Source organism: Phocoena sinus, chromosome 1, assembly GCF_008692025.1.
Source record: "Phocoena sinus isolate mPhoSin1 chromosome 1, mPhoSin1.pri, whole genome shotgun sequence".
In the NCBI taxonomy this organism is placed as follows: domain Eukaryota; kingdom Metazoa; phylum Chordata; class Mammalia; order Artiodactyla; family Phocoenidae; genus Phocoena; species Phocoena sinus.
The window spans coordinates 92,483,994-92,509,723 of record NC_045763.1 but is presented as its reverse complement, the minus strand read 5'-3'; the positions used below and the strand labels follow the sequence as shown (position 1 = coordinate 92,509,723).

The 25,730-nt window shown below is 35.2% G+C and overlaps 1 protein-coding gene across 11 annotated transcripts in view; it reads right to left on the bottom strand.

The window, feature by feature from the left end:
• Positions 1 to 25,730, bottom strand: part of RNPC3 (RNA binding region (RNP1, RRM) containing 3) — an 81,206-nt gene that overhangs the window by 36,158 nt on the left and 19,318 nt on the right. For 5 of the 11 annotated variants that reach the window (XR_004349182.1, XR_004349183.1, XR_004349181.1 and 2 more), the window contains exons 10-15: positions 24,681 to 24,842; positions 15,991 to 16,085; positions 15,844 to 15,902; positions 13,405 to 13,537; positions 12,629 to 12,700; positions 10,032 to 11,588 (exon numbers count right to left, since the gene is read on the bottom strand). Coding sequence is in view for 5 of the 11 variants with exons in the window: in XM_032626628.1 (XP_032482519.1) it covers positions 12,641 to 12,700; positions 13,405 to 13,537; positions 15,844 to 15,902; positions 15,991 to 16,085; positions 24,681 to 24,842 (509 nt within the window). In the remaining 6 variants the exon portion in view is untranslated. Of the gene's footprint in view, positions 1 to 9,901; positions 11,589 to 12,628; positions 12,701 to 13,404; positions 13,538 to 15,843; positions 15,903 to 15,990; positions 16,086 to 24,680; positions 24,843 to 25,730 lie in introns of those variants that run through there. The other 6 variants (XM_032626579.1, XM_032626621.1, XR_004349189.1 and 3 more) reach the window with 5 other exon arrangements.

Sequence of the window (25,730 nt, the reverse complement as noted above, 5' to 3'; positions counted from 1 at the left end):
GATATTAGTATAGCCACCCCTGCTCTCTTTTGGTTATTATTTGTACTGAATATCTTTTTCAACACTTTCACTTTCAATCTGTTTGGTCTTTGGATCCAAAGTGACTCTTGCAGATAGCATACAGTTGGATCAAGTGTTTTAATGCATTTTCTCAATCTTGGTGTTTGGCCTGGAGGTTTAATTCATCTATACTCAAAGTAATTACTGAAAAGGAGGGACTTACTTCTGTCATTTTGCTTGTTTTTTATATGCCTTATAGGTTTTTGTTTTTGTTTTTTTGGTCCCTCATTTCCACCTTAACTGTCTTTTATGTTTAGTTGATTTTTTTGGTAAAATGTTTAAAATACTTTCTCACTTTCTTTTGTGTATATTCTGTAGCTCTTTTCCTTGTGGTTACCATGGGGTTTACATTTACCATCCTAAAGTTATAACAGTCTAATTTGAATTCATACTAGCTTAACTTCAGTAACATATAAGAAGTGCCTTTACAGTTCTGTCTCCAGCCCTTTCTCCCCCAAATTACATCTTTATACATTGTATGCCCCTAAACGTAACTATTTTTAAATGCATTTGTCCCTTAAATTATGTTGAAAACAACATGTAGAATTAGACCACAGTTACAATAATATCAATACTAGCTTATAGGCTAACAATTGTCTATTCAATGTATTAGTCTGTTAAATCATGTAGATAACAGTGTAGTAACAAACCACTGTTACAATAATATTAGCTTTTATAATTGTTCATGTATAAGATCTTTGTTAAGATCCGTATTTCTCCATATGGCTTCTAGTTATGGACTAGTGTCCTTTCATTTGACTCTTCAAAGAGTCCCTTGAGTATTTCTCACAGGCAGGTCTAGTGGTAACAAACTCTACTGCTTTGTTTATTTAGGAATGTCAATTTCTCCCTCACTGTTGAAAAACGGTTTTGCCAGATACAGGATTCCTGGTTGAATTTTTCTTCCTTTAGCACTTTGTATATGTCAGTCCACTCCTTCTGGCCTCCAAAGATCCTAATGAAAAATCTGCTCATAATCTTATTGAGAATCCCTTGTATGTGAAAATTCACTTCTCTGTCTTTGTTTTTATAATAAGTTTTATTATGTCTTGATGTGGATCTTTGAGTCAATCTTACTTGGAATTCGTTGAACTTCTTGGATATTTATATTCACAACTTTCATCAGACATGGGAAGTTCTCAGCTATTATTTCTTCAAATATTCTCTTTCCTCCTCTCTTCTGGTACTCCCACAGTGTGTATGTTGGTCTGCTTGATGGTTTCCCATAGGACTCTTATGCTATGTTCATTTTTGTTCAGTCTTTTGTCTGTTCCTCAAACTTGATAATTTCCACTGTCCTATTTTCATTGTCCTATGTCCACTGATTCCTTCTGCATACTCAAGTCTTCCTTGGAATTCCTCTAGTGTATTTCTCATTTCAGTTATTGTACTTTCCCAGCTCCAGAAATTTTTGGTTTAATTTTAGATTTCCTATTAATTGATATTTCCATTTTATTCATAAGTTGTTTTGCTTTTACTTTCTCCACATCTTCTATTAGTCCCTCGAGCATCTTTAGAACAGTTATTTTAGTCTTTGTCTAAGTATAGCTTCCATCAGGTCTTCTTCAGGGATAGTTTCTGTCCATTTAGTTATTTCTCTTTGAACCACCCATATTTTCCTGTTCCTTTGTATGTCTTGTAAGTTTTTTCGTTGAAAACTAGACTTTTTTTTTTTTTTTTTTTTCCCCAGCATGCAGGCCTCTCACTGTTGTGGCCTCTCCTGTTGCGGAGCACAGGCTCCGGACACGCAGGCTCAGCGGCCATGGCTCATGCGCCCAGCCGCTCCGCGGCATGTGGGATCCTCTTGGACTGGGGCATGAACCCGTGTCCCCTGCATCGGCAGGCTCTCAACCACTGCACCACCAGGGAAGCCCAGAAACTAGACATTTGAACTTAACATTACAGTAACTGAAATCCATATTCTCCCCCTTCCACATGGTTTGCTCTTTTTTTATTGTTTTTGGTTTTTTGATTATTGTATGGTGTATCTGTGTTAAGGACCAGCCTGAGGTGTAAAACCCAAGGTCTTCTCAGACTTTTGAGCCTTTCCCTGGGATTAGTGGGCAATTTCTAATTTTCCCCATATGTGCAGCTGTTTTTGAATATCCTAGTCTTTAAGCATGTCTGGCTCCCCAAAGGGGAAAAGGAAAAATAAAGAGGGAGGGGCAAAGGGGGTGCCTGCCTTACTATTCCCCTGTAAGTCACTTCAATGGGGCAGCAGATAGAAGGGATAGCTTACAAAAATGGGAGGAGGTACAACAACCATGGCTGCCAACCTCTTTGTACCTCTGTGATCAAAAGCAGCAATTAACAATTAGAGCATAGATTCCCCAGTATTTAGAGTTCAGGGTCCTTTTGCCTACCCTGACTCCTACCAGCTGCATGCAAGGTGTTCCAGGATACATACATGGCTGCCTGCCACATGGTTGGGGTTGGGGGATTGGTAGCTGCTACTATGGGCTGAAATTAACCTAAATTAACTACAATTTATTGTCCAAGGCTTCCCTTGGAAGTTGCAAGCTTTTAATAGACTCCAGAGTTCCAAAATAGTGACATCAGGCAGATTCTGCTGGTGTAGCTGTCTACGTGGGGAGATGGAATCCTGGTACTTCCCACTCCACCATCTTCCCAGAAACCTCTTAGGTATAGATTTTCATGTGAACATAGGTTTGGTTTTTTTTTTGTTCTTCTTGGATAAATACTTAGAAGTGTTGTGGATATGTCACATGTAAGTGTATGTTAACTTTATTACAAACTTCCCCAAACTGTTTTGCAAAGCAGGTGTACCATTTTGTACTTCCACCAGCAATGTATGAGAGCTGTAGTTGCTCCACATTCTTGACTGCTCTTAGTACTATCAGAATTTATCTTAAGCCTTTCTAATAGGTGCGTGGTCCCATCTTATTATGGTTGTATTTTGCATTTGTCTAATGGCTAATCATGTTTAGCATCATTTCATGTGCTTGCCATCTGCAAATCTTTGGTGAAGTGTCTTCAAATTTATTGTTCATTTTTGTTTTTGTTTTGTTCTTACTGAGCTTTTAAAGTTCTTTATATATTCTGGATACACTCCTTTGTCAAATATGTGTTTCCCAAAGACTTTTCCTAGTTTGTGCCTGCCTTTTCATTCTTCATAGTGTCTTCTAAAGAAACAAGATTTTTATTGGACAAAGTCCTATTTAGTTTTTTAATGGATCAAATTTCTGGTGTTGTATTTAAGAACTCCTTGTGTAAGCAAAGTCACACAGATGATTTTGCTAGAAGTTTTATAGTTTTATATTTTGGTCTATGATTTATTTTGAATAAATTTTTGTGAAAGAAATGTATTAAGGTTCAACTTTTTTCGGGGTGGGGGCACATACAGGTGTCCAATTATTCTAGCACCTTATATTTAAATGACTACCTTTCTCCACTGAACTGCCTTCTCATTTTTGTCTAAAATTAATTTACTATACATGTGGGTCTACTTCTGGACTTTTCTGTTCCAGTGATCTATGTGTCTATCCTTCTGCCAAATACTATGTTACTTATTCTAGCTTTATAATAAGTCTTAGAAGTATGTAATCTAAGTCATACAACTGTTTTTCAAAATTGTGCTGGCTATTCTAGTTGTTGCTTTTCCAAAGAAATTTGAAAGTCAGCTTAGCCATATCAACACAAATATCCTGCTAGAATTTTCAATCTGAAATGAATCTATGTATCTGAGAAGAGGTGACAAAATAATCGTGAGTCTTACGAAACATGTACACAGTGTATCTCTCTGTTTATTTAGGTCTTCTTTATTTTTTTATCAAAATTTGGTGGAGGGTCTTCAGCATACAGGTCTTGTACACATTTTGGTAGATTTATACCTAATTATTTCATTCTGAAACTATTGCAAATGGTAATTGTAGAAAAAAATTTCAATGTCTAACTGCTCATTGCTAGTGTACAGAAGTATAACTGATTTCTACATATTTACTTTTAATCTTACAATCTTATTTAACTTGACTATAGGAGCTTTTTGATTCTTTGGGATTTTCTATATAAACAATCATATCATCTCTGTATAGGAATAATTTAATTTCCAGTCTGCATAGCTCTTCTCTTTCTCATTTTAAGCACTGGCTGTCAGTGAGATTTTGAATAGGAGTAGTGAGGGTGCCCTTCCTTGCCTTGCTTCCCCTTTCCTTAGGGAAAAAACATTTAGCCTTTAACCATGGAGTATCAGGATAGCTGGAGGCTGTGCAAACACTTTTCAGCTTAAGGAAGCTCTTTTCCTAGTTTACTGAGTTTTTATTAAGAATGGATATTTAATTTTGTCAAATGCTTTTCTTTCACTTATTAAGATGATCATATGCTTTTTCTTCTTTAGTCTATTGATAGGATAAATTACATTTACTGATTTCCAAAGGTTCAATAGCCTGCATTTTCTAAGATAAACTTCTCTTGGTCATGATTTAAATCCTTTTAATGTATATCTTGATTCAACTTGCTCATATTTTGTTGAGGACTTGTGCATCTATATGAGAAATAGGAATATGTAGTTTTCCTGTAACTTTTTTTACCACCAGGATAATGTAGGCCTCTTAATATGAATTTGGAAGTGTTCTGTTGTATAGTATTGTTGGCTTTTTCATTTAATGTTTGGCAGAATTCACCAGTGAAGCTATTCAGCCCTCCAGGGAGATTTTTAACTACAAAGTAAATTTACTAGATATAGAATTGTTCAGGTTACCTACTTAAAAAAGGTTTGGTAGTTTAACACTTTCATTGGCCCATTTCATCAAAGTTGTCAAATTTATGGAAATAAATTTGTTAAAAATATTCCAATATCATCTTCTTACAATTTGAGGGCGAGGAGGGGTTGTTTTCCTTGGCAGTAAGGCTAGAACTTTTTCCACTTTATTCATCTTCTCAAGAACTAGTTCTGTTTCCAATGATATTTTCAACTGTTTTCTGTCTATAAGTTCATTGATTTATGATTATTTTTATTATTTCCTTGTTCTGCATGCTATGTTCTTACTCTTTTTTCTAGTTCCTTAAGGTAGAAGGTTAAACCTATTATTTTTCTTCTTTTCTAATATATCTAATATAGGCAAATTCTCTTTAAACCCTCCTCTTAGCTGTATCCCCCAAATTCTGTTGTATTTTCATTTACATTCAAATATTTCCTAATTCCTCTTATAAAAAAGTATGCTTTGATCCATATATAATTTAGAAATGTTATTTAATATCTAGGAACTTGAACATTTTTTCAGATATTTCTTTTACCAATATCTGGTTTTACTCAGCTAAAATTAGAGAATGTACATTGTATGATTTAAAGTTCTGAACTTATTAATGTTTTGTTATACTGAATCATTTGTCTTCTAAAGTATTCACTGTTGTTTAGTTCTTGGGGTTGGGTAGGAAGAAAAATCTTACTTTTTTTAAACAAAAGGATGGATACACACAGCTCAAAAAGAGACATAACATCATATTGTGGTATTACAATTTCATAAATGATGATTAGGAAAAAAAAAAGTCTAAAAATCCTCCTGGATGGGGGGAGGGCAAAAAATGGCTAAGAAACACTAGATTAGAGGTGTTTGACTATTTTATTTTTCATTTAAGATGTGATGTATTTGTCATACAGAAAAGTAAAAAAATATAACAGACCCCATAGCCCAAGCCCCAGATTTAACAGATGTTAACATTTAGACAAAATAGTCTTCAGATATCTTTTTTAAAGAAAAATCCAATATATACAGAACTACCCAAACTTCAATCTCTTTCCCTTCCACCTTTTTCTTCCATAGCAAGATAGTCTTCATAAATAATATATAATATTTTGTGTATCTTATTAAGCTCTGAAAAGGTTTAAACAATAAAGAAATTAATCAGTTGCTCAGATTTTCTTCTGGAATTCTTAGATTTTCAAAGATCCTGATATATAAGCAGTATAGAAGTGGTATATTGATACTATACCATAACTTAAAAAAATAAAATTTCCTGTGTAGTCAAATACCTTTTACTCATTTCTGATATGTATAAATATACACATATATTTTTAAAAGAATATAATCGCTTTAAATCTTTGTGTATTAAATCATAGATACCTCATTTGATCTCCCAGTTTTTCCCCATGGCATTAAAGCTTATGCTTAGTATGTAAAGGATCTCTCTTTCCTGGTACTTTTTCCGTATTCGGTGAGTCTTTGTTGTTTATTTTAGATTCCCTATACTGGCCTTTGTGTGACTGCTGTATCTCTACTACAGTTTGCTTTCAAGAAATGCCAGAGTAGAATATATAGTAGTTTAAGTTCTTGGGGTGGGAATTCTATTTCTGAGAATCATCAATTCTATCTTTTATGTGCCTAACACATGTAGTTAGCTCTCATCTACCGAAGAGTCCTACTGAAGTCTCTATTTTTCATTTTACATGCATTAGTAAAGGAAATTAAATGTAACAAAGTATCTTACTAATTTTATTAAACTTCTCCATTACTCACAAAGGCAAGTGTTCTCTTCTTATAGGGTAGTAAAGATCAAATTACTATACCTAAGCACTCAGTACTATGCTATTTGAATTTTGGATACTTAATAGGTATTGATTCCTTTCCCTTACTTCCTTTCAAAGACTTAATCTCTCGACATTGATTTTTGAAGGAGTCTCATTTGAACAGCAAATACGTTCCAAATCATCTAAAACAGCAACTTGTATGCTACTACTTTTTATTTGGTGATTTACCTAATCAGGATTATGCTGATTCTGTTCATGACTAGGGTGAAGTTACTCTGAGAGCATATGCCTCCTTAAATTTTACACCCTAGGAGCCTCCCTCCCTATACACTAGTCCCTGCCCTTGTAAAAGGCATAAATGGAAAACAACCACATGGCAATAAGAGTTTTATATACTGTATATTGTAGTAAAACATTTGCTTTTGCCTGCCTAATACCTAAGTTTCTCTTTTGATTTCACAGTGCTTTGCTTTTCCTTTAGAGAGCAAGTCCATTCCCAAACTCTCCTTTCATGTGGTTTATATGAAACTTCACTTCTCACCTCAGAGGTGACATATTTGACCCACACTTGGCCAGTGTGCCAAATCCCTCCAGCAAAAAGAAAAAGGTACTTATTGTTTAAAGTAACTGAAAAATTCAATGACAGACTAGCTATTAGGGCTTTTGCTGTGGGATCAAATTATTAGTAATTTTCCATTTCCATGACGACTTTTTAAAAAACTCATGGGTTGGGGGCAGTTTCTGTACAAGTCCTAGAAATCTTTCTAATTTTACTTATTTGAGGCACATGCTCAGTTTATGAAGTAGTCATGGGGTTGGAATGTGCGTTATCCATAAAAAGGTTAATTCCTAGACGCCGAAGATCCTAAACTTATCAAAATAGTCTCATGCTCCCTAAGTGTGGCAAGGAAGAATCTGGGCATCTCAGTGATAATCATGGTGGAAAGATGACTAAAGTTTTACCTAAGACCTCGGAATTTTTACATCACCTTCAGGACCAGGTGAGTTGAAAACCACCACAACCACCGCCGTGACAGTTAATGTTTATTGAAAACTTGATTATATATATATAAAATATAAATACCAGATTTTATATATATATATATGAAATATAAATGCCAGATTTTATATATATATTATATATATAAATTATATATATAATACATATATATATAAATATATATATATATATATACCAGGTTTAAGTATTTTATATTCATCTGATCATCTTTACAACAACCCTGAGGTAGGTATTTTTACTATCCCCATGGAAACTGAAAAAAAGGTACAGAACTTGCCCAACGGCATAAAGCAATTAAGCTATACACACAAGATTTGAATTTAGAACCTATACCTGTAAAACCTGTAAAAACTATTTCTCAGTAAATTAGTTAGGCTGAAATTCCTGTCACTGTGAAAGGATAGGGACTCCAGAGTTTTATTTAGGTTGATTTTAAAAAATATTTTTTGGCATACCTGACAGATCTAAATGTCCTAAGGAATAATTTTTTTAGCTTTTGATTCACTACTCCTGTCGTAATTTTTGATAATTTCAAAATCCACTTAGGTGATCCTTTCAATACCTGAGTTTCTCAATTTCTTCATCTCTTTCCATGACCCCACTTGCATTCAACTACCATGTTCACGTTCTAGAATGTGAACTTAGTCACTAATTACTGTACTCTAATACTGTCAACTTCAGTCCCTTTCTCTTATTTCAAACTCCCAAATTTCCTACCTCTAGAAATTAACTACAACACATCCTCAACCACACTGCAATCTCAATGGATCATACCATTTCTCCACTGTGCCTCAAACTCCTTCCTTTTATTAATTTGCTCATTACCAGATTAGTTTCCATGTCCCTCCTTCATCATCATTCTCTTGATTATAGCAACACCCTTCCCTTTCTCCCTTTTTGTTGTATTCACCTGGGAAAATTCCAACTTTAATCATTTGACTCTGTGTCTACTCAATGATAGGACCAAGGCTAAACTTAACTGGAGAAAAACACAAAACCATGTTGACTGATCTCACTTAAATTAATAACCATGGACTTCAAGTATGCATTTTAAGTAACGTCTAGCAATTCTTCTTCTTCTAACAGTCTATTCATTCTCTCACTTTCCTAAACATCTATTTTACATCTTCTTTTCTTTCCTCAATCCATTTTTCCCCAACACTTCTTCCCTCTACTTCATGACCTTGCTTCCTATTTCACTGACAAAATGTAACAAAACTTTTATATGCTCCCACTATATGTACTAAACTGCAAATACCTAGACATATATAATCTGTCCTTCCTTCTACTACTATTAATGAGCTGTTTACACACCCATCTTTAAAACTAACCCTTCTATTTGTACACCATATCTATGGCTCCAGCAATATTCCTCTCCTTCTTCCATCATGTTCTCTACTAGCTTAGTCCTATTAACACATAAATCTGCTATATCTTCAATCTTTATAAAATAAAATAAAAACAAAAACCTTGATACCATACCCCCCTATATTAACAGTCCCTTTCTCTACTTCCCTAGAGAGCAAGACTTAATAGAGTTGTCTTCAGAACTCATCTTTCTTGCATCATTAACAGACCTGACATGTTTAATCATTCCTTCCTAGTTGAGATTTTTTCTTCATTTGGCTCTACCTATTCTTAGTCATTCTTCTTTGATGTTTTCTTACCACTTGACATCTAAATAGTAGTATGTTCCAGGGTTCACATTCTCATTCTTCTAATTCCTACCTTTAAGTTTCTCATTTGCCTTATTTCACAAAGCTATGAGTAAAAGGGAAGAAGCTATGATTCACAACATCATTCCAACAAAGACGTGACTCTAAGATAAAACTGTTATTACATACTCACAGGAGAGTATCAATCAGAGAAAATTAAATAAAACATATCAAAGTTTCATACTTAACAGAGAGTTGAAATTAATTTCACTAAGGGAACAGAATAATTTTATATGAGAAACATTTACACCACTGAGTGACATTCTGATAGATTGGGGGACACAAAACTGGAAGACTAAGTTAGGGCAAGGATACAAATTCCCTAAACTGAAAAATCCCCCACAACTAAAAAAACACAAAAAAACAAAATCGACAACAACAAAAAAAATCATCAAAACTCACAGCCAATCAAAACCACTCCTAGAATAATTACAAGAAATAAGATTACTATAAAAAAAATGTTAAGTGCATCAGTATCCTGGTAAGAATGAAAATGGGCAATATTTGTAATCATAAAAGAAAATTTATATTTAATATAAAGCCACTTAATAAAAAATTTATGTAATTATCAAATTATACTTTCTTTGATGTATAAAACATAAAGAAAAATTAAGATCATTATTTTATTGGAAAGAAAATAATTTATTATATATGAGGAAGATGATTAAAATACATGTGATATATCTCTAATAAACTGATTTAAATGTATATAGTTTTAATTTTTAAATACACTTTAAAAGCTGTTACGCACAGTTCCATAGTCCAGGTGGTCAATTTCATCTCCACAAAGTTGGAAAGCACTTGAGAGATATGAAAAATTCAAATGGAACCTAAAATACCATAGAAATTCATTAAAAATAATCATGATTATAAAACAGTTTAGTTTTAAAATAACTAAAAGCTAAAACATTTATATTTAGAAAATTAGTGAATCATGTCAGTACAAAATTTTAATTGTCTAAATAAACAGCTTACACAGAAACTGATTTATAACATTAAAAAATAAAACATTTTAACTGTGCCAGTAGAAAAAAGTAACAGCAATTTTAGTATCTCTTTTTGTACTCAGAATGACAATGATTAACAGAATTTTTCATTGGTTTCATAGTACTATTTATAGCAGGATTTGCAAGAAAGAAATGTAAAGGCTCCAGTGCTTTATTTTCCTACTTATAAAAGTTTAGATGGTTAGGTTGGTATCTCGGATCCACCTTGCCATTTTAATCTAACAAGTAGAATCCAAACTGGTCAGTCCTTAGAACTACTAAGGGACCTTTTTAAATTAGATTCTTGGTCCCAATTCCAGAGATTCTGATTTATTAGCTCTAGGGCAGAGTCCAGGAATCTTTATGTGTAAAAATCCTTCCTCAGTAGTTCTCAACCTTGGTTGCACATTAGAACCAATACTTCGGGAAATCTGAAAATCCTAATATGTATGCTGCAATCCAGACCATTGAATCAAAACTCTGGGGGAGAGTTTCTTTTGTCAGTATTTTTTTAAAAAGTTCCACAAGTCATTCCAGTATGCAGCCAAAACTGAGAACCACTGTTCGGGTGGTTCTGGTTATCAACTAGTCTGGAAACCACTGCTCTTACATACCTACCAGAATTTTTCTTTCCACTTATTGAGCTACCCTGAGTCAACATTATGTATTCTCCTCTCTGTTACCCTTTTCTTATTCCTTTTGTTTTACTTTGCTTAGAAAAATAAAGAGGAAAAAAGATACTTCTACTTGCTATCTCGATAATAAAACCTCAGATGTAAGGTCTGCTACTCTTATTTGGAATTTACATTGAAATCCAGTTATTTAAATTTTTAACAAATGTACTTTTTAATAGGAAAAAAAACTCAATCAAATTTTACAACACATGATATATACAGAACACCTAAACCAGATACATCATAAAAAAGAAAACATATATGTTACTGAATTAGGTTTAGAAAATACAAAATAGAAGAAACAAGAATAAAATTTGTGTTAAAGCAAATGTATACATTGTCCAAGTAAAAAGCTGACCTGATTCACTAACTTTCCCTGGAAAAACTACATAACCTAAAGGACAGCACAGAAAATTAAGCAACAAATCTAAAAACCACATAAAAGATTTGTTCAATCAACACAGGTAATTTTTAAAATACTTCATTTCAATACATTGTAAAAAAATTACTGCTTAAACTGGATCAATGGGTTGGGGAGAGACAAAACACTTGCAGGAAAATCAAAAAAACACTGCCCCAAAAAGGATACGACAAGAAAGGATACACTTTGTATGACAGTATTACAGCAGTATTTACGCAGGAATGCTTCTAAAGAAGAACAGCAGAATGCAATTTAATTTTTTTCTTATTTTTCATGTTAGATTTACAAATAAAATGATTTTTTTAAACATACACTGAAAATGGTTTATTTTTATCTGTTCTTCTAAGGTATTTGTAAGACTTCTGGCTATACTAGTATAGACACTTTACAACAAAATTCAAATATTCAATGTGCCTCCCAAAAGGAATAAACATTAGGCAAAATTTTCTTTATATAATTTTTTCAGCGTAACCATCAGTAATTCTGGCTCACTTACTTCATGTTCTTCCAGTATACTAAGGCAGAAAGATTTAAAATAATAAAAAACAAAAGGAATATATTTCTACTCATCTTTCTTAAATCAATGTAATATAAAATGCTTAATTCTACCATTTTTAATCATTAAATTACTTAAGTATGAATTAAAATTACTTATTTGAAAGATGAAATACTTCATTCCAAAAAAATATGTACATATTTCTGTGAGGTGTACAATTAGTAATTAGCAATGCAAATTGTCAGGTCCCACCAAGGGTAACCAACTTGTCCTGGTGTGGCAGACACTTTCCCAGTGTTAGCATTAAAAAGTCCAGTATCCTGGAAAACCCCTTACTCACAGGAAAACTAGGGATGATTGACTACCTAAGGCCCAAACCCCTTGCAGACCGACTGAATCAGAAACTCTGGGTGGGGGTGAGGGGAAACCCAGTAATCTGTGTTTTATCAGGCCCTCTAGGTGATTATAATACATGTTAAAATTTAAGAACTACTGCTTTACTTTATGAAGAAAAAGTAAATAAAGACTAATATACAATGCCCTTATGAAATTCATTCCCCAAATTTAATTTTTACATACAAATAAGTTTTATTCCATAGTTTTAATTGTGAAGTTTAATGGAAATTAACTGCATAGACAGAAAGAATCAGAGGGAGGATCCTTTAAAAACGTTAGAAGGTACACAAATTACTATTCTCTCAGGCTTTTATCCTTCCTTAATTTTAATCTCAAGAAAGTCTTGTCCTTTTATTACGTTATCTCCACACTTACCTTTAATAATTTTTAACACTTTCTTTTTCCTTCTTTAGAATCTTGTTTTGGTCTAGCAGATCGAGCAAACTGCTAATATTTAAAAATTAAGGTTTTGTTCACAAACATGAAAGTAATCTTTTCTAAAGAATTGTCAAGAACTTCCTAATGTAGGGTAGGAGTACAGTTTTTAATTTATCTCTATATTTGTCTTCCTACTCAGTCATTCATCAAATATTTGTTGACTGCCTCCTAGCTGTCCATGATCTGGGGAAGAAGTAAAAAATGTATCTTTTCTTTTAGTCATTTTTTACACCTAGACCTTTGCTCCTTCATTTATCCCACTGATTTCTAGTTTGAAAATGCATTAACTACTGAAAGCAGGATGGTAAGTCAATGATATAATTTGTTGTTAAAATTCTCAAACATAAATATGAATTATAATACAATAAAATATAAGATAATAAAACTACAACAAATCATATCTTTAACGATTCCAAATGTACTTCTGGATACCATAGTATCTTAGGCTTAGCATGATTATGTATATTTTAAGCTGTATTAAGTAAAATGTTTAGACTTGGCTGGATTTTAATAACCTCACGATGCTTATTTTCCAATAAAAATTTAAATAACATTGTCATTTGACTCAACTAAGTATATTTATAACTGAGTATTCTCAAGCTAGAATGCCAGCTGTTGAGATGAAGGATAATATAAAAATTGGTTTCAATTATACCCTTACTCCTAAAAACTATTGATCCATAAGTCTTGGAACAGACAGATTTGAAGGATACAACCACCATAGGTTTTCCAAAAAGAATGTATCCATTAGCTTCCTTTAATGCTTTTGTTGCTGCTTTTTCATTTGGAAGTCCAATGAAAGCTTGTCCTTTCATGCGACCTTCTTTCATCAAGCGTATATCAAACCTAGAAGTCACAGAAGAAAAAATGGTTTTGACTCAAAGAATTGTCAAAGAATTCTGATGAAGTCAATGGGAATGCGTTGAACAATTTAAAATTTTGCTTTCAGAATAAAAATGACTATACTATCTGATTAGCACATTACTCAGGCTTTCTAAAATTATATTTTATATTCTGTTCTAAAATTGATTCTGTAAGTAGGTAATACTTACAGAATTATTTTGATGATGTGTTTATCTTTTTTTAGCTGTTATAAATATATGTGATTTAAAAATCGTATTACTAGCAACTATAAAAGCAAAGTTTTTCTTTCATATCTCTATTTTTAAACAGTTTTATTCAGCCAATTTAATGCTACTGATATTTACTCAAGTAAAAAAAACAACTATACGACCAAGAATAAAAGGGCTGACAGGAACTATGGAAAAGTAACCCGGAATTTCAGAGTAGGAAGGGACTTCACTGATCGTGTAGTCAAAACCCACCATTTAACAGATGATGTGTAGAGACGGAGTGACTTCTTCAAGGTCATACCGATCGCTAAAGTTAAAGCCAAAAACACAAACCAGAATTCGTATTCCAAGTGTAGTCTTCTATTCTCCTACTGTATTCATTTTTCAACATTTTGGGGGAGGAAACTATACTCAAACTACTTAAAAAAACAGACTAACTTATAACTAAAGTACTGCCTACCATTTAGTCTATGGGACTAGCAAAAGCATATAAAGAATGTTTAAAGTATCAAAAAATGCAGGTAAATTCTTTTTTAACAAATTCACATGACTAGTCCAACAGGAGACAATTATTAATTTATCATTTTGATGTGTACAGCTTTCTCAATATAGAATTTTCTTTTCCCTTCAAATTCTAATGGCAGGCAATACTGGAAATAGAAAGTATATACATGATATATATATATATATATATATATATGTGTGCACTTATATATATATATATATATATATATACAGACACGATACATATATATATCTATGTGACACATACATATATTTATATATATATATACACACACACATTATCTATTTAAAAAATTTTTCCCCTTACAATCATGATTCAAAGGCGGCAACAAGAAAAAGGGCCAGTATTTTGCATGGCCAGCAACATAAACTTTTGGTATCCTGATAAGATATATCTGTCACTAATGAATATAATATGGACATGGTTTTTAAGACATGGTGCTCACTGTGCATGCCTATATAAAAAGGTACATAGCCCAGATAAGACTTTAAAAATATTAGTTTCGGGCTTCCCTGGTGGCGCAGTGGTTGGGAGTCCGCCTGCTGATGCAGGGGACACGGGTTCGTGCCCCGGTCCAGGAGGATCCCACATGCCGCGGAGCAGCTGGGCCTGTGAGCCATGGACTCTGGGCCTGTGCGTCCGGAACCTGTGCTCCACGATTGGAGAGGCCATGGCAGTGAGAGGCCCACGTACCGCCAAGAAAAAAAAAAAAATTTAGTTTCACATGAAGATTAAAGCAAAATTAACTAGTCATTTCTCTAATTTACCTCCATTCAAAAGTCTCTCTCCTTACCTCTTCTAATTTTCTTTACTTCTAATTTATATGGCCATGGTCTTACATACTTTAGAGTTAACCAATTATAAAATTTTAAAGAATGAAATTCTAACTCCAAACATTAGCTTTTATATCATTTACAAATCATATCCTCTCTTTTGCACTCATAAAACTGGAAGCCTTCCCAACTGAACGAAGAGAAGTTATTGCCATGGTAAGAATCTAAAAAACTCTGCCTGACTGCTATATATTCCTGGATGAGTCATTAAAATGCTAGTTTTCAAAATGTATTCTTTGGACCAGCAGCTTAGTCATCATCCATACACATTTTAGAAACACAAATTCATGGGCCCTATCTCAACCTGGAATATCAGACTGTCTAGGGATAGATCAAGGACATGGTTTTAATAAGCTCTTACACAGGTTAAAGTTTGAGAACCACTGCTTTAGAGCTAGGGATTGAGGCCTGTTTCTATAAATAATGCTTTACTGGAACACAGCCATTAATATTCATTTATGTATTGTTTACAGCCGCTTTAATGCAACAAAGACAAAACTGAGTAGTTGCAACAGACATCGTAATATTTTAGTATAAAAATATTAAATTTTTACTGTCAATTTAAAAAGAAGTTTGTTGACTCTTGCTCTAGATGTCTAAAAGATAAGAGCAATTTCTTCATATAATTTTAATCTCTAAAGGGGAAATGATGTTTAAAAAAGGGCTAATTTCTAACAGATTAAAAACAAAACACAATTTGAGAATATACATGACACTTACATTATGCGTTGTGTTTCTGACGAAAAGTCAACGTATCTTCCAAAAATAAATTTAAGGTCCTAGAATTTCAAAAAGGAAAAGACTAATAAGGAAAGCCAGGGGAAACACATGTAAAATAATAAAACCAATTTATAAATTTAAACTTACCTTTTCTTGAACTTGTTTAGCTAAATTCTTTACATAAATTCTACAGTTTGGTTCACCAGGTTCATAACTTCTAAAAACTGAAAGTGTTTCCATTTCTTATATAAAAACAAAACAAGGATATAAAATTAAGACAGTTTCATCAATTTTTCAAAGAAAAAGTAAAATGACATTCAAATATATCTGTTAAGTAGACAAAATAAGCATTAAGAAAATGTTAAAACCATACAAATTAATGGCAATGTTACTAATGGGATAAAAATACCCATTGAAAATCTAAAGTGGTAATATGAAGAAAAGTTTAAAACTTTCAGGCATCTAGAATAACTAAAATTTATCCAATAAGATATTTCTGTTAAAACTCTGTAAAGCTTAACTTTAAGATGAGTTACTTTATTAAAAAAATTAAAGCAAATAAAGATGCTACCAAATATTTGTGTAATTATTTTGCTTAAAGTCAATCTCCCAAACTACCAGCACCAATATATTCAAATGTAAAAATAAAGTACTCAAATGTAATAATAAAGTATTTCAGGGAAACTGTGGCTTCTGAATTTCTATACAGCTACTCCTATTTAGTGACAATAACCATCTTTCCTGACAACTAGATGTTCTAGGCAAAAATATGTCAGTTGGAAGCCTGTTTCCATTATGGGAAAAATTATAATATGTTACATGTCAATCTAAAACCCCTAAATATTTTCCTAAAATATACTAAAACAAGAAAACTCTGTTAAGAAGTAAAAAACTATCACATTAGGATATAAAATTCATAAACACAGGCTTTTAATCACCAAATAATTAAAACTATTTTTTTTTTTTTTGACAAATAATTGCTCTGCATACATCTCAGATACAGTACTGTGTTGGTCTGTCAACTGTAACCAGAATACAGAATTCCAGACTGTGGGCCACACTGATTTAACATGTCATATAAGTTTCAGGAATGAAAATATTCTTACAAACAAATATAGACTGGAAACATTATACTGAGAGATACTTTTCCTCCCTATAAAGTATGAGTACTAAAACCCAAAAGTGGTGATTAAAAACATTAACTGGAGGGTGTTCTGAAGATGGTGGAAGAGTAAGACATGGTGATCATCTTCCTCCCCACAGATACACCAGAAATACATCTACACGTGGAACACTCCTACAGAACACCTACTGAATGCTGGCAGAAGACCTCAGACCTCCCAAAAGGCAAGAAACTCCCCACGTACCTGGGTAGGGCAAAAGAAAAAACAGAGACAAAAGAATAGGGACGGGACCTGCACCAGTGGGAGGGAGCTGTGAAGGAGGAAAGGTTTCCACACACTAGGAAGCCCCTTCACGGGCGGAGACTGTGGGTGGCGGACGGGAGAGGAGAGCACAGCAACAGAGGTGCGGAGGGCAAAGCGGGGAGATTCCCGCACAGAGGATCGGTGCCGACCAGCACTCACCAGCCTGAGAGGCTTGTCTGCTCACCCGCCGGGGCGGGCGGGGCTGCGAGCTGAGGCTCGGGCTTTGGTCAGAGCACCAGGGGAGGACTGGGGTTGGCTGTGTGAACACAGCCTGAAGGAATTAGTGCACCACGGCTAGCTGGGGCTAGCTGGGAGGGAGTCCGGGAAAAGGTCTGGAGCTGCCGAAGAGGCAAGAAACTTTTTCTTCCTTCTTTGTTTCCTGGTGCACGAGGAGAGGGGATTACGAGTGCTGCTTAAAGGAACGCCACAGAGCCACGGCTGACGGGCGGGAGACGCTAAGGCTGCTGCTGCCGCCACCAAGGGGCCTGTGTGTGAGCACAGGTCTATCCACACCCCTCTTCCGGGGAGCCTGTGCAGCCCGCCATGGCCAGGTTCCCAGGATCCAGGGACAACTTCCCCGGAAGAATGCACAGCAGGCCTCAGATTGGTGCAACGTCATGCCGGCCTCTGGCGCCGCAGGTTCACCCCGCAATCCGCACCCCTCCTTCCCCCTGGCCTGAGTGAGCCAGAGCCCCCGAATCAGCGGCTCCTTTAACCCCGTCATGTCTGAGCGAAGAACAGACGCCCTCCGGCGACCTACATGCAGAGGCGGGGCCAAATCCAAAGCTGAGCCCCTGGGAGCTGTGAGAACAAAGAAGAGAAAGGGAAATCTCTCCCAGCAGCCTCAGAAGCAGCGGATTAAAGCTCCACAATCAACTTGATGTACCCTGCATCTGTGGGATACATGAATAGACAGCGAATCATCCCAAATTGAGGAGGTGGACTTTGAGATTTATGATTTTTTCCCCTTTTCCTCTTTTTGTGAGTGTGTATCTGTATGCTTCTGTGTGAGATTTTTTCTGTATAGCTTTGCTTCCACCATTTGTCCTAGGGTTCTATCCATCTGTTTTTTTTTTTTAATTTTTTTCTTAATAATTAATTTTTATAACTTTATTTTAGTTTACTTTATCCTCTTTCTTTCCCTTCCTCCCTCCCTCCCTTCCTTCCTTCCGACAACGAATCATCCCAAATTGAGGAGGTGGACTTTAAGAGCAAGATTTATGATTCTTTCCTTTTCCTCTTTTTGTGAGTGTGTATGTGTATGCTTCTGTGTGAGATTTTGTCTGTATAGCTTTGCTTCCACCATTTGTCCTAAGGTTCTAGCCGTCCGTTTTTTTTTTTACTTAATAATTATTTTCTACTTTAATAACTTTATTATATTTTACTTTAATTTTACTTTATCTTCTTCCTTTTTTGCTTCCTTCCCTCCTTCCTTCCTTCCTCCCACTGTCCCTCCCTCCCTCCCTTTCTTTCTTTCCTTCCTCCCTCCCTCCCTCTCTTTCTTTCCTTCCTCCCTCCCTCCCTCCCTCTCTCTCTCTCTCTCTCTTTTTCTTTCTTTCTTCCTACTACTACTAATTCTTTCTCTCTACTTTTTCTCCCTTTTATTCTGAGCCGTGTGGATAAAAGGCTCTTGGTGCTGCAGCCAGGAGTCAGTGCTGTGCCTCTGAGGTGGGAGAGCCAACTTGAGGACACTGGTCAACAAGAGACCTCCCAGCTCCACATAATATCAAAAGGCGAAAATCTCCCAGAGATCTCCATCTCAACACCAGCACCCAGCTTCACTCAACGACCAGCAAGCTACAGTGCTGGACACCCTATGCCAAACAACTAGCAAAACAGGAACACAACCCCACCCATTAGCAGAGAGGCTGCCTAAAATCATAATAAGTCCAAAGACACCCCAAAACACACCACCAGACATGGACCTGCCCACCAGAGAGACATGATCCAGCCTCATCCACCAGAACACAGGCACTAGTCCCCTCTTCCAGGAAGCCTACACAACCCACTGAACCAACCTTAGCCACTGGGGACAGACATCAAAAACAACGGGAACTACGAACATGCAGCCTGCAAAAAGTACACCCCAAACACAGTAAGATAAGCAAAATGAGAAGTCAGAAGAACACACAGCAGATGAAGGAACAAGATTAAAAATGCACCAGACCTAACAAATGAAGAGGCAATAGGCAGTCTACCTGAAAAAAAGAATTCAGAAAAATGATAGTAAAGATGATCCAAAATCTTGGAAATAGAATAGACAAAATGCAAGAAACATTTAACAAGGACCTAGAAGAACTAAAGATGAAACAAACAATGATGAACACCACAATAAATGAAATGAAAAATACTCTAGATGGGATCAATAGCAGAATAACTGAGGCAGAAGAACGGATAAGTGACCTGGAAGATAAAATAGTGGAAATAACTACTGCAGAGCAGAAAAAAGAATGAAAAGAACTGAGGACAGTCTCAGAGACCTCTGGGACAACATTAAACACACCAACATTCGAATTATAGGGGTTCCAGAAGAAGAAGAGAAAAAGAAAGGGACTGAGAAAATACTTGAAGAGATTATAGTTGAAAACTTCCCTAATATAGGAAAGGAAATAGTTAGTCAAGTCCAGGAAGCACACAGAGTCCCATACAGGATAAATCCAAGGAGAAATACGCCAAGACACATATTAATCAAACTGTCAAAAATTAAATATAAAGAAAGCATATTAAAAGCAGCAAGGGAAGAACAACAAATAACACACAAGGGAATCCCCATAAGGTTAACAGCTGATCTCTCAGCAGAAACTGCAAGCCAGAAGGGAGTGGCACGACATACTGAAAGTGATGAAGGAGAAAAACCTGTGACCAAGATTACTCTACCCAGCAAGGATCTCATTCAGATTTGATGGAGAAATTAAAACCTTTACAGACAAGCAAAAGCTGAGAGAGTTCAGCACCACCAAACCAGATTTACAACAAATGCTAAAGGAACTTCTCTAGACAAGAAACACAAGAGAAGGAAAACACCTACAATAACGAACTCAAAACAATTTAGAAAATGGGAATAGAAACAAACATATCGATAATTACCTTAAATGTAAAGGGACTAAATGCTCCCACCAAAAGACACAGATTGGCTGAATGGATACAAAAACAAGACCCATATATATGCTGTCTACAAGAGACCCACTTCAGACCTAGAGACACATACAGACTGAAAGTAAGGGGATGGAAAAAGATATTCCATGCAAATGGAAACCAAAAGAAAGCTGGAGTAGCAATTCTCATACCAGAAAAAACAGACTTTAAAATAAAGATTATTAGAAGAGACAAAGAAGGACACTACATAATGATCAAGGGATCGATCCAAGAAGAAGATATAACAATTGTAAATACTTATGCACCCAACATAGGAGCACCTCAATACATAAGGCAAATACTAACAGCCATAAAAGGGGAAATCGACAGTAACACATTCACAGTAGGGGACTTTCACACCCCACTTTCACCAATGGACAGATCATCCAAAACGAAAATAAATAAGGAAACACAAGCTTTAAATGATACAATAAACAAGATGGACTTAATTGATATTTATAGGACACTCCATCCAAAAACAACAGAATACACATTTTTCTCAAGTGCTCATGGAACATTCTCCAGGATAGATCATATCTTGGGTCACAAATCAAGCCTTGGCAAATTTAAGAAATCTGAAATTGTATCAAGTATCCTTCCCGACCACACTGCCACTAAACTAGGTATCAATTACAGGAAAAGATCTGTAAAAAATACAAACACATGGAGGCTAAACAATACACTACTTAATAATGAAGTGATCACTTCATTATTCATATTATATTCATATTCATATTATATAAAAAGTACCTAGAAACAAATGACAATGGAGACACGATGACCCAAAACCTATGGGATGCAGCAAAAGCAGTTCTAAGAGGGAAGTTTATAGCAATACAAGCCCACCTTAAGAAACAGGAACCATCTCGAATAAACAACCTAGCCTTGCAAGTAAAGCAATTAGAGAAAGAAGAACAAAAAAACCCCAAAGATAGCAGAAGGAGAAATCATAAAAATCAGATCAGAAATAAATGAAAAAGAAATGAAGGAAACAATAGCAAAGATCAATAAAACTAAAAGCTGGTTCTTTGAGAAGGTAAACAAAATAGATAAATCATTAGCCAGACTCATCAAGAAAAAAAGGGAGAAGAGTCAAATCAATAGAATTAGAAATGAAAAAGGAGAAGTAACAACAGACACTGCAGAAATACAAAAGATCATGAGAGATTACTACAAGCAACTCCATGCCAATAAAATGGACAACCTGGAAGAAATGGACAAATTCTTAGAAATACACAACCTGCCAAGACTGAATCAGGAAGAAATAGAAAATATGAACAGATCAATCACAAGCACTGAAATTGAAACTGTGGTTAAAAATCTTCCAACAAACAAAAGCCCACGACCAGATGGCTTCACAGGCGAATTCTATCAAACATTTAGAGAAGAGCTAACACCTATCCTTCTCAAACTCTTGCAAAATATAGCAGAGGGAGGGACACTCCCAAATTCATTCTACGAGGTCACCATCACCTTGATGTCACAAAGAAAGAAAACTACAGGCCAATATCACTGATGAACATAGATGCAAAAATCCTCAACAAAATACTACCAAACAGAATCCAACAGCACATTAAAAGGATCATACACCATGATCAAGTGGGGTTTATTCCAGGAATGTAAGGATTCTTCAATATATGCAAATCAATCAATGTGATAAACCATATTAACAAACTGAAGAATAAAAACCATATGATCATCTCAATAGATACAGAGAAAGCTTTTGACAAAATTCAACACCCATTTATGATAAAAACCCTGCAGAAAGTAGGCATAGAGGGAACTTTCCTCAACATAATAAAGGCCATATATGACAAACCCACAGCCAACATCATCCTCAATGGTGAAAAACTGAAAGCATTTCCACTAAGATCAGGAACAAGACAATGTTGCCCAGTTTCACCACTCTTATTCAATATAGTTTTGGAAGTTTTAGCCACAGCAATCAGAGAAGAAAAGGAAATAAAAGGAATCCAAATCAGAAAAGAAGAAGTAAAGCTGTCACTGTTTGCAGATGACATGACAGTATACATAGAGAATCCTAAAGATGCTACCAGAAAACTACTAGACCCAATCAATGAATTTGGTAAAGTTGCAGGATACAAAATTAATGCATAGAAATCTCTTGCGTTCCTATACACTAATGATGAAAAATCTGAAAGTGAAACCAAGAAAACAGTCCCATTTACCATTGCAACAACAAGAATAAAATATCTAGGAATAAACCTACCTAAGGAGACAAAAGACCTCTATGCAGAAAATTATACGACACTGATGAAAGAAATTAAAGATGATATAAATAGATGGAGAGATATACCATGTTCTTGGATTGGAAGAATCAACACTGTGAAAATGACTCTACTACCCACAGCAATCTACAGATTCAATGCAATCCCTATCAAACTACCACTGGCATTTTCCACAGAAGTAGAACAAAAAATTTCACAATTTGTATGGAAACACAAAAGACCCCGAATAGCCAAAGGAATCTTGAGAACGAAAAACAGAGCTGGAGGAATCAGGGTCCCTGACTTCAGACTATACTACAAAGATACAATAATCAAGACAGTATGGTACTGGCACAAAAACAGAAAGATAGATCAATGGAACAGGATAGAAAGTCCAGAGATAAACCCATGTACATATGGTCACCTTATCTTTGATAAAGGAGGCAGGAATGTACACTGGAGAAAGGACAGCCTCTTTAATTAGTGGTGCTGGGAAAACTGGACAGGTACATGTAAAAGTATGAGATTAGATCACTCCCTAACACCATACACAAAAATAAGCTCAAAATGGATTAAAGACCTAAATGTAAGGCCAGAAACTATCAAACTCTTAGAGGAAAACATAAGCAGAACACTCTATGACATAAATCACAGCAAGATCCTTTTTGACCCACCTCCTAGAGAAATGGAAATAAAAACAAAAATAAACAAATGGGACCTAATGAAACTTCAAAGCTTTTGCACAGCAAAGGAAACCATAAACAAGACCAAAAGACAACACTCAGAATGGGAGACAATATTTGCAAATGAAGCAACTGACAAAGGATTTATTTCCAAAATTTACAAGCAGCTCATGCAGCTCAATAACAAACAAACAAACAACCCAATGCAAAAATGGGCAGAAGACCTACATAGACATTTCTCCAAAGAAGATATACAGACTTCCATCAAACACATGAAACAATGCTCAACATCATTAATCATTAGGGAAATGCAAATCAAAACTACCATGAGATATTATCTCACACCAGTCAGAATGGCCATCATCAAAAAATCTAGAAACAATAAATGCTGGAGAGGGTGTGGAGAAAAGGCAACACTCCTGCACTGCTGGTGGGAGTGTGAATTGGTACAGCCACTATGGAGAACAATATGGAGGTTCCTTAAAATACTACAAATAGAACTACCATATGACCCAGCAATCCCACTACTGGGTACATACCCTGAGAAAACCATAATTCAAAAAGAGTCATGTACCAAAATGTTCATTGCAGCTCTATTTACAATAGCCCAGAGATGGAAACAACCTAAGTGCCCATCATCGGATGAATGGATAAAGAAGATGTGGCACATATATACAATGGAATATTACTCAGCCATAAAACGAAATGAAATTGAGCTATTTGTAATGAGGTGGATAGACCTAGAGTCTGTCATACAGAGTGAAGTAAGTCAGAAAGAGAAAGACAAATACCGTATGCTAACACATATATATGGAATTTAAGAAAAAAAAATGTCATGAAGAACCTAGGGTAAAACAGGAATAAAGACACAGACCTACTGGAGAACGGACTTGAGGATATGGGGAGGGGGAAGGGTGAGCTGTGACAAAGCGAGAGAGAGGCATGGACATATATACACTACAAAACATAAGGTAGATGGCTAGTGGGAAGCAGCCGCATAGCACAGTGATATCAGCTCGGTGCTTTGTGACCATCTGGAGGGGTGGGATAGGGAAGGTGGGAGGGAGGAATATGCAAGAGGGAAGAGATATGGGAACATATGTATATGTATAACTGATGCACTTTGTTATAAAGCAGAAACTAACACACCATTGTAAAGCAATTATACCCCAATAAAGATGTTAAAAAAAAATAAAAAATACATGTATAGACAAAAAAACAAACAAAAAAAAATCATTAACTGGAGAGATGTTTTGAAGCATGTGCTTTGAATAAAGTAAACAACATGAAGAGATTTGTTTTGCTTCTGAAGGGCCAAATAAATGTAAAATGGAATAAATGCTCATTTATTTCATGAAAATTACCTTCTCTAGAAATTCTGCCCTTTTCCAACTCCCTTCTAGAAATACATTCTGATGGCATTTCATCAGAGTCTTCTTTAATCTCCTCTGTGATGCTCAAATTTGGTTTTGGGAAGATTTTTCCAAATCCTATATTGGATGCATCAACTTCAGAAGCAGGTAAGTCTAAGAGTTAACATTGACATCAGCCATTAAAAATCCCTCCCTTCAAAACAGTTTTTCTTTTCCATTTTTAATTTTTAAGATATATTCTAGCACTAAAACTCTTTGGTGTTTTTCTCAATACTCTGAAACAAGGATAAGCAAACTTTTTCTATAAAGGTTCAAACAGTAAATACTTTAGGCTTTGCAGGCCATATGGTTTCTATCATGACTACTCAACTCTGCCACTAGAACATGAAAATCATAAAAGAAGACACTTCCATTTGAGGGTACTAAAAAACATCCATTATACTTCCCACCAAAAAAAAAAAAAAAGCCAATCGTAATCAAAGTCAGGAAAAAGAATATTTGCACACCTAATTATTCAATTAGGAAAATTAAAAACCATTATACATTTTAAATTTACAACACAGCAACATAATGGATTGCATTCAGAAAACATGAATCTTAGCGTCAGCAAAAATTAAACTGACTTGGGGGAGAAGGTTGGGAAGGACAGGATTAAACATTCAGTAGAAAAAATCTAGTTATACTACCTAAAAAAACAAACAAAACCCTAAAAAAGCTGTGAAAATGATGCAAATAACATGCCATATTTAGGATTATAAAAGTCTCCTCATAACATAGGAAAGCCATCGTACCAACAGACCTCCTGTGGCCTGAAGGCATTAGTAAGAAAAAAAACTTTTAAAACTGTTTTTACTGTTAATTCAGCATTACTCTACGTTGATGCAGAATGGGACAATTGTCCCCCCCTCACAAAGGTCTAAGTCCTTAAGTAAATTAAACTTAAAAAAATAAAACTTTGGGGCTTCCCTGGTGGCGCAGTGGTTGAGAGTCCGCCTGCCGATGCAGGGGACACGGGTTCGTGCCCCGGTACGGGAAGATCCC